This window comes from Sinocyclocheilus anshuiensis, unplaced genomic scaffold (assembly GCF_001515605.1).
Source record: "Sinocyclocheilus anshuiensis isolate Anshui unplaced genomic scaffold, SAMN03320099.WGS_v1.1 scaffold154, whole genome shotgun sequence".
Taxonomy (NCBI): Eukaryota; Metazoa; Chordata; class Actinopteri; order Cypriniformes; family Cyprinidae; genus Sinocyclocheilus; species Sinocyclocheilus anshuiensis.
In genome coordinates this window covers 2526273-2536360 of record NW_015546101.1, presented here as the reverse complement: position 1 = coordinate 2536360, position 10088 = coordinate 2526273, and the positions used below count along the sequence as shown (strand labels likewise).

General features: G+C 38.0%; 2 protein-coding genes and 1 long non-coding RNA gene across 7 annotated transcripts in view; 1 reads left to right on the top strand and 2 right to left on the bottom strand.

Moving 5' to 3' along the window:
* The window catches only part of LOC107700464 (transmembrane protein 178B-like), a 10171-nt gene extending 6082 nt beyond the window's left edge, over positions 1-4089 (bottom strand). Inside the window, exon 1 of the mRNA XM_016502120.1 lies at positions 3441-4089. Coding sequence (XP_016357606.1) covers positions 3441-3819 — 379 coding nt within the window. The 5' untranslated portion in view covers positions 3820-4089. The remainder of the gene's footprint in view (positions 1-3440) is intronic.
* LOC107700466 (uncharacterized) overlaps positions 1-10088 on the top strand; it is a 22698-nt gene that overhangs the window by 8872 nt on the left and 3738 nt on the right. Inside the window, exon 2 of the long non-coding RNA XR_001635551.1 lies at positions 6769-6774. This is a non-coding gene — a long non-coding RNA (uncharacterized LOC107700466). The remainder of the gene's footprint in view (positions 1-6768; positions 6775-10088) is intronic.
* Positions 8744-10088, bottom strand: part of LOC107700461 (zinc transporter ZIP13-like) — a 16777-nt gene continuing 15432 nt past the window's right edge. For all 5 annotated transcript variants that reach the window (XM_016502113.1, XM_016502112.1, XM_016502115.1 and 2 more), the window contains 2 exons: positions 9166-9265; positions 8744-9032 (listed from right to left, as the gene is read on the bottom strand). In XM_016502113.1, the coding sequence (XP_016357599.1) occupies positions 8957-9032; positions 9166-9265 (176 nt within the window). In that variant the 3' untranslated portion in view covers positions 8744-8956. The remainder of the gene's footprint in view (positions 9033-9165; positions 9266-10088) is intronic.

The following is a 10088-nucleotide window of genomic DNA, read 5'->3' as shown; positions in this document are numbered from 1 at the left end:
CCGGGGACTCAGGCGTGGCGGCCATCTTGGCCGGGGACTCAGGCGTGGCGGCCATCTTGGCCGGGGACTCAGGCGTAACGTGAGCAGACTCTGAAATGGCAGCCATGTCGTGACGAGACTCTGGAAGATCAGTTGATACGTGATGAGACTCTAGAAGGGCGGCCATTTTGTGAAGAGACTCTTGTGTGGCGGCCATCTTGCGATGAAGCTCTTCAATGGCGGCCATATTGTAAAGAATCTCCTGAGTAACCGGCATGATGTGAGCAGGCTCTGGCTTGGCAGACGTGACGTGAAGAGGACTTGGTGTAGCAGACATGACGGAAGCAGGCTCTGGTTTGGCAGACGTGACGTGAGCAGGCCCTGGGGTAGCAGACATGATGTTAGCAGACTCTGGCTTGGCAGACATGAAGTGAACAGGTTCTGACTTGGTAGATATGACATGAGTAAACTTTGACTTAAGTGGCATGATGTGAGCAGGTCCTGGAGTAGCAGTCTTTGTCTGAGACCATAAGCCAAGACCAGGATCCAGACCAAGGCACTGAGTAACGATAGATCTCCAGACATAGCCTCGAAACTCTAACATGTACAGTAAACAGTATATATGTGCAACCTGAAGAATATTAGGAAACTTCTGTTGGGAGCTAATCTCGGATGATATTAATCACCTGTTTACACTTCACTAATAGCAATGATATTCTTCTGACAGATTTGATGATGCAGAAACTGGCTTTCAGCAGGATAAGTCAACTGAATGACTAAAACATACAACAAATTGGTTCTCATAGCCCATCGGAGCATGACCACATCCTGCTACATCAAAACGCCTAGTTTAAACACGATTTATTCACCACAGAATATAAAGCACGAATGCTGCATGACTTGAGTGTGTAAAAATGGATTCTGCTGAGATTGTGGATTAGACTAAACAAGAGAGGAGAGGTCAAGGATAAAGAAAAGGATGTGCCGCCATTTAATAATTGTCTTTACAGAAACTGGACTGTTAAATTCATTCAAGTATTTTCTACAAAGGCGCAAAACGCATTGAGTTTGTTGCTGTACAGATCTGTGGTGAAATGATTTGTCCAGACCTTGTGCGTGAGCTGAGTACTTGTATCATGTTTATCATATCTATGTGTCCAATATATTGTGACAGCTTGTTCTATGCCATTATTATCACAAACAGACACATCAAAGACCGTGAAGCTGTCACAAAGACACTTTGCACATTCAACTGTTCATCCTCTGCTGAAGAAAGTGCATATATCATTTGTGTAAACAATAAAAAACACAAACGAAAACCTGTGATATCTGATGGAAACTACAGAGACTTCAAATTAATTGTTGAACTAGAGTTACAACAGATGAAAAAGAAAATACCCCTGCAGATCAGATAAAAAAAAAAAAACACATTTGAAAATTTGCACAGCACATTTTATTGATGTTAATGCTTTACTTTAAAATGACTCTTTAAAGATACTTGACATGTGACACTTAGTCTCATTCAACTTTTTAAAGCATTTTCAATTTGGATAAGAGGACACATTGTGTACTGTAATCACTGGATTCAGTCTGAACAGTTCCAGTTCTGTAAGGATCATTTCTACTTTATTTTGGTGGATTTACAGTGCTCGGTTATTTTTTTTTAACCATGAAGACAAGTAACCATCTATTTTGTACTGTTTTTACATTTAGGACCAAATATGTTTATTTGTTTAAGAAGAGTATTACTGACAATGAAGAACAATGTTCTGGCTGCTTTATGTGAACACAAAGATTACTGTGTTGATAGTGAAGGGTTGGTGAATAAACTGGACCTTAAATCTGGAAGCGATGTATTCCTGGGTGTTGGCTCACAGCCTAACACACCATCACTACTTCATCATTCATGACATCTACAGAGCCACTTAGGGTGACCTGGGATAATCAATGAACAAATTATTGATGAAGATATGATCAAGTGAGCAACATTTTATCTCTTTGCAACCCAGCAGGAGAAAAGGCTACTGTAAAAGCTCACACTTAATATTTAAGGCCTGAACATAATGTGGAATGAGATCTTTATCGAAGAATACTGTACCAAATGGTAGAGAGGAGTGCTGTAAGCCTCTTATATGAGATCAGTATTCATATGATGAGGGTAAGTAAAATATAATCATTTTGCTTAAGTTGAATCATCTTATTATGGATAATGTTATCTGATAAACTATATGGTCTAGGCATTCCTTAACTTATCTGAGTAGGTCAACAGTTGTTTTACAAAACCAATACTCGTATTTAGTGGTACTCCATTTATATGCCACACTTGAACAGTGCATTTCACTGTCCTTCCTCCTGTAAAGACTGCTCATTTTGTTTTGTTTTCGTCAACCCTGAGCATTTCAATTACATGAGATTTATAATGCATACACAACACATCTGGTGCTGCTTTGGTTCTGTGTAAATGAGAATGCAAAGACTTTTAAAAAACAACAATAACAACAACAAAAATTCTTTATGCTCTGAAGCTCTGTGAGATAAGGTGCTTTTTGGTTGGAAACAGTGAAAACAGTGATCCAATACACACTTAAAAAAATACGAAAATGCCTTTATTCAACTGGCTATTTAATGATAGAAAACATTTTAAAAGAGAAAACAATTAAAGGTCTGCAAACCCTCTTTTTGTTAAGATCTGTCATTCAAAAATACATTAAATAAATTACTTCAGTTCATGATGAATATGCTTTTTAGAAGTTTTCTTTTATATATTTTCTTTTTTTTGTGGAGCTTAAAGTAAAAAACATCTAGATAATGTAAAAGTAATAAAATAAATAAAATAAGAACAATTAAAAAAAGGCTGAAAGTCTTGAACAAAGAAAAGGAGGTTAGGTAGACTGGCATAATCTCGTTTTCTTTAACAATATTATTTATATATTATAAAAAAAAAAACGAAATAAATCTTTCAAATGAGTGTGGTTTAACCAACATTCAGGTTTCCATGTCTCTTCTTCTAATTCTTTTTTATCATCTCAGACATCCGTATTCGTCACTGATCCATTAATGCATTTATATAGCACTGCAGAATTAAATGGTGTGTAAGTGCACCTTTTCGTGGTATATAAGCAACTATCTGTGACACAGGTAGGCTGAATTCAGCACCTTGGATAGCGACAGTTATCTGATTCAGGCCTTCCACATTTCCCATTTACTATTGACATAGCTTTCCAACTAAACTAACAACATCATTTAATAAAGGAAATGAAACTAAGCGGAGGTTAATGCCATGTAGGTAAACAGGAAGAACCAACCTAACCCAATGGCCAAGTGCATTGATAATAGTAAGGAAAAATGATCGTGTGAAATTTACCCCTGGATTAACGTCCACATCCGTTCCCTTCAAAACAAAACGGCCTGGAGCCCTGGACCGAGGCTGACAAAGCACCTCAAAACAGAAAGCAGCTCACCTTTGTAAATGAGATCCTCGGTCTCCAGGTCAAAGCCCTCGCGATGGCACTTTCTCCACAGACCGGAGATCGTGGAATTGAACTGGCGGCCACAGTGAGACTCCATGGCCGTCGCCGAAGCTGGAGCGTGCCGCTTCAGGCGTGTCTCCGTCGCTTTCCTCTCATAGCCCTTTGGAGGCATCTGGAGAGGCAAGTTGTGATTTGAGATGTAAATGTATCCGGGATCGTTACGCTTGTTTGCGTAGTTCTTACAGCGCTCGCGATGCCGCCGAGCATCCGTCTCGTACCAGTAATCGGTGCAGATGGCCATAGTCAACAAGACCAGTGCGCAAAACGCCAAGAAAAGCCCCGCGCTGGTTAAAATCTTAATGGCCGCCATCTTCTCCGCTCGTTGGAGAACCCAGACAGACGCGCGGTCCTCCCTCGGCAGCCTTTGTGAAAGGCGAAAACACACCGAATCCTTAGCAGCTCTCGGAAGCTGACATGACCAGGCTCGACTCCAGCTCGATGCGGTCTATTGTTGCAGAGCGCCCGAACAGATGTGCTGCTTTCCCACCATCTGTTTTGCTTTTGAGTCGAGGAGAATGGGAGAGATGGGAAGAGGAGAGGCGATGCGAGGACCAGGACTGAGTGAGTGGTGCTTCGTGAGAGTGCAGTGCTCTCTCTTTCCTCTTGGGCCTCAGCGAACTGAGAAGACACCAATTAGGTGCCTCAGGAACACGAGGAATAAGTGATAAACATGAGAGGGTCATTTATTGATCACAATAATTGTGATTGTGATTTATTGATCACAAACTCCGGCACAGCATCACAGATCCAACCAGCTGTACAAATATTTCTTCAAGACTAGTTATACTGTATCCTATTAGTTCTCTTGCTCTCCTTGGCATTTAAACATCTTTCATTATTAATTGGTGGGCATTCCACTAAATGGATGCCTTTTCCATTTTGGAAAGGTGATTTAAGTAGTTTTTAAAAAAGATTTAAACATTCAGTATATTACCTTTTTTTTACTGTATAAAAAGTGATGATCTTTACCCACTTATATCCATCAGTTGTTTACTGTAAAAAAAAAGAAAAAAAAAAAAGAAGACATTTAGAAAATCCCCAAAAATCTTTTCCCCCACTTTATATAAAGTGTCAGCTACTGTGTACTAAGATTTAATTTCATACAGTGCACTTATTGTGTAGATACATGTTTTTACATTGTAAATGTACAAATAGCTGCATGTAATTAGAACTGGAATTTATTTTCTGTAGTTACATCTATAATTCCACTCCTGACCCTACCCTTACCCCTTAACCCAGTTTGGGACCCTCGGGTCCGAGCCTGGGAAATACTTTTCTTTCCTAACCCACCTCAGTAGCAACAAACATGTTTTGCATGTTATGCATATTGCATGTTTTGCATATATATATATATATATGTGTAGTGTACTTTCAGAAAAGTATACAAAACTGAACAGAAAATTGCTCAAAGGAAACTCCCAGAAGACAGCAGTGTCCTGCCGACATACGGTAGACTTTGTCTTCTAAATCATTCCCAGCTGCAATCTAACCCATATTATAAGAGGTGAGAAAGTACTTATTACTGTGCTATAATAAAACATTCATTTAGACTGAAATATAAAATGTGATAGACATTTTCCCTTCCACATTACATCCGGTGGGCCAAATCTAAAACTCTGCATCTGTCCTTTCCAGACATTCTTGTTATTTCAGCATTATTTTCCTTCACTGCTCCTCTCTATATATTTCTCACCATTTTCCCATGATCAGGTGCACTCAACTGTTTTATTAATATACTTGTGTGAACTGTAGCAGCACTAACTTGCCACCTGCCATCCATGGAGGTGGCCCACAGAGAGGGAGAGAAGCACTGAGAAGAGTTTCAAAAGCGTGGGAAGTTCAGGTCAAGATACAGGAGAATAAATCATGTAAGTACAAGCAGCCACGTTTTAGGTGCCCATTAAAAGTGGTTTTGAAGGACAAGGCATAAATGCTTTCAAATATAAAAAGTGGTATATCATTGTCTAAAGTTCCAGGTGGTTTCCCACACACAGTGGGCTCTGTCAGGGCAGATGACAAAGGAAGACAACCCACAGGCTAGTCGTTATGGCAACAGTCCCTTGCCAAACAGACTGTGTTGAAATAGGACAAGTGTGAACACAAAATCAGTACCACCCCCTGATTCCCATATGACATTCCAGACCCAGACTGTGCAGTAAAAATGTGCTTGTGGCACGCATCTTGGCATAGCCGACATCGTTGCAGAAATGGTACTTTGAACACATACAGGACTTGGAGCGAGCCATTTGAGTATGACATATCGCATTAAAAAACACAAAGACCTTGCAGACTGAGACCTAAAATGCGCAAATAAACCCCACACAGTTGTCATCCAAACAAACTGCATCAGCATAGAGGAACAGTAGTGGAAAGCCAAAGCTCATGGACACATCACAAAAGCACAGTCTAGGTTGCTAACTGTTAAACATGGTGGGGAGTCCATAATGGTAGAGGCAGCAATCTCATGAGAGTCATTTGGCATAATGGTTCCTCCGCATGGACATGTAACAGCAAAGGAATAGGTGGTAATTTAGCAGGTCATGTGCAACTTATGCTGGAAACATTGCATCTTCATTATTAAATGCATTTTCCTACTTCAGAAAGGTACTGTATATGCAGTGTCATTCTGACATGAAAACCAGAACTGTTAATTCTGTCATTCTGAGTCCATTAACTCAATAATTCAATAGAAAAGGCCTGTTTCAATGCAGGAATGACACTCACTCAACATGCATCACTTCAGTGTCACAAGCAATCTACTGGAGAGAATGGTTCTGCATCTAAAAAAAAAAAAGACATAAAAGTGAAATATCACAAATATGTGTTAGCATTTTTATAAACCCGAAATAGAAAAAGCTGTCAATGGTTAAATGTGGATCAGAACATGGTCCTCAAATGTACCAAAGCAGGTAAAACAAGGTAAATCTGTTTCGTCCCTTACAGGGATAGTTCACCCAAAAATAAAAAAAACCCGTAATTTACTCTAATTTACCCTCATGTTGTTGGTTATCAACATTCGTCAATATATCATCTTTTGGTTAATCTTAAGGTGTCCTTGTTTACACATACTTACTATTATAATAACAATTAATTATGCATAATTTCATGCAAGTAACCCTAAGCCAAACCCAAATCTTAACCCTAACCATACAGTAAGTAGTTAATTATTATTACTCAGTACTTATATGTATAATTACACTGTAACAAGGACATTTTAAAATAAAGTGTAACCAAAGAAACTTGTATATTTAGGAACAAGCTGAGGGTGAGTAAATGACAGAATTTTCATTTTGGGATGAACTGTCACTTTAAGCCAAACAGATTTTCAGCAGTAAAGAGAAGAGACACTTTGTTAGGAGGTTAACAAATGACTCAGATTTGACAAACTGTTGGCTGAACTGATTAATACATTTCTACAAGGAATTTCTACAGTGCTAGGAGCAGTTGCACTCCTACAAGTAAAAGCCGCACACTTAAAAACCAGATGCAACAAGAGTTTTAAATCAAACAGTAACATTTCTTTATTTCAACTATAACAATGGGACTAGTTAAAAGTGAAACATTTTTCCTTTCAACATGACATTGTTAATAGAATAAATATATAATCTCTTTTCAAATATTTACCATCTGGCAAAGACTGTTCTGACCTTCCATGTGACGCATCCAGAACATTCTTTTCAGTAACATCCCATAAACAAAACTCCCAAACAGACAATCCATTTATCAACTATTTTGTCTTTTTAAAAATGTGAATGAAATGTATGAAATGGCACCAAGTCAGTTAAGTAAAAGAACTGTCTGCTTATGAATCCATCAATCCTCAAGACTAAATCACTGAAAACTGTGTATTGCAATGCCAGGACAACAATGAACTGTACAGAATATCAGTAAATTAAAGCTAAAATGCAGCAGTGTAGTGGCTATCAGGCCACAATCAATAAGACTAAATACTGTAAGGAAAAACAAAAACAGCACAATTGAAAAAAAATTGACTGAGGAATACAACGAGAAAATAAGGCCTGTTAAGCATTTCAAAAGTGTTTGAAAAAAGGAGTGTTCATTAATGGATGTGCAATTAGGAATATGTAGTCATGCAAAGTGTGGATATGTCTTAACTTGAGCAAATGAAGTGTGAAATGAGCTTGTATAGATTTAACTTAAACAGAAAGTGAAGCAGTATTAGTTTTAAGGAAACTCAATTATGATGACCATCAAAAATCTGATTATGTAAGCAAGCGTATGTGCCTCTCTTAATAGAGGATAAAGTGTTGACTTGTGAAACCTGCATTTGCAGTATGCTACAATTAAAGCAAATCACATTGATGTAACCTACTAACATTGGAAATGTGTTTGACAAAAAAAAAAAGATTTGGAAAGTTCAATGACACCCAGCAGGAACATGAAGAAGAACGGAGAATAGTTCCAAATGTTTTGGCATATTTCAGCCAAAACAACCATTGTTATTTCTGAGCACCATTTGCACAAACCTGTATTTCCCGTCAGTTTCAGCTGGTGCCTATAAGGCATCGTGAGTTCAGTTTCAATTAAATTGTAGCGTCTGGACCAATCAAAAACACAATTTTTAATTTGATTTAACAAATCAATTATTCATTAGATTAACAAACGTTCACAGACCCCTCACCCAATAAACATACTGGGTGCCAAGTTGTCTGTGAACAGGGCCCAGGACCCTGGTTACCATGGCAACCCTGACACCAGATACATTTACGACCTAATGGAATGCGAAGCAGGGAAAATCACTGCATGTTCCATCGCAAGAGGCACAAGGCACAGTAGAAATGGACTTTTCTACTAATTAATTCATAGGGTTAAGCTTTAACCCTTTCCTATACCAACTGTATGACTGTATGTGTGTGTGTATGTGTATGTTAGACCAGTTTAAGTGTTTATGTAGTATGTTTAGACTAGTTTAAGTGTTTATGTAGTTAATAAAGTCTTACTTGTATCACACTTGACGTTGTTCATTGTTTGCTCATAACTGGAGTCACTTAATCATGCAGATTTATGCTACAAGCTCTTTGTAGAATTGTACAGTAAGAAAGTTATTTCCCTTAACCAGGAAATTAACGTTCTTAGAATTTACAGACAGTTGACCCTGAGAGGTCAAGTAAATATCTACAGCGGATCTAAATATTTATAATTAATTATAACTAGTTATGATTAATTATTCATATTTCCCCATGAGCTGATTCGCTACAAAATCCGGACACAGAGGTGTATGAAGGATAAGGCTAAAATCACATGGACACACATTCAAACCCGATTGTCAAGGCTGTTTCTTTCATTGGTCTTTCCTCACATGGTCTTTGAGGGTGACAAAAATCTCTAAATTAAAGCATAACCAGTGGAGTGAATTGTCCATAAGTCCTCCAGCATGCTAGTTAGCACTCTCAATGTCCTTTGATAAAAGGAGTGCTTGCCTGTGGCTAGTCCATTACGACTGAGAGAAGAGCCACGACTGCTATCCCACAAAACAACAGCAGAATTTGCAGAAAGGAGTTCCTGTGGGAACAGGGGATATGATCATTGACATTCAGTTTATTTAATATGTGAAGTCCGGCAGGATTTTACATGCAACACTGTGGGAGACAAACAGACCGAAAAGACCCCATTCTCAGGGAAGTGGACACTTTACCTAGGGTTGGTCTCCTGTAGCAGATCAGGTACCACATTGACCAAGGCAATGTAGAGAAAGCCACCTGAGGTGAAGGGCAGGATCCAGGCAGTGGCATTCTCTAGAAATACACGTGAGCAGAACCAACACTGAAGAATACGTTTGATAAGGTGCTTAAATGAGCACACTGATCCACATATATAGTCCAGCAATAGATGATTAGACATTTATTTTGTGGAAAACCCAAATAAAAACACCAATTTATTTATTAAGCATCAGTAGCAGCTAGGCATGGGATTCCTACATTAAGTCATAAATAAGGAAGAATAACAGTGCAAACAACAACCACCACAGACATCGGAAGAAACATGTTTTGTGTTTTTAGTAGTTTATGTTTTACTAGCACTATGATATACATTCCTATAGTATACACCAATACTATGGATACTGTATTCTGCACTGTTGGGTTTTGTTTAATTTGCTCCAGTTTGCACTACAATATCTCGCACTAACCAGTGTATATATTACCTTCTGGAATACCTCTCTTCTTGTCTGTTTTATGTTTATTTGTATCTATTCATGTTTGTCTATTATTCCAAAACCTTGTGAGCTGCTAAACAGTCTTTCGTTGTTCAAAACAATAACAATAAAAAAATCTACCTATCTAATCTATCTATGAAAAAGCTCAAAGATAGACAACAGTTCAAAAGTTGAGGGGAGGTATTTTTTTAAAATGTTTTTTTAAAGATCTCTTATGCTCACAAAGTTTGCATTTATTTAATCAAACTACAGTAAAAACAGTAATATGAAATATTATTACAAAACAAGTGTTAAAACAAGTGTTTTCTATTTTTAGCAGCCATTATTCCATTACATTATTATCAGTCTTCAGTGTCACATGGTCCTTCAGAAATCATTCAATAACCAATTATTATTATCAGTGT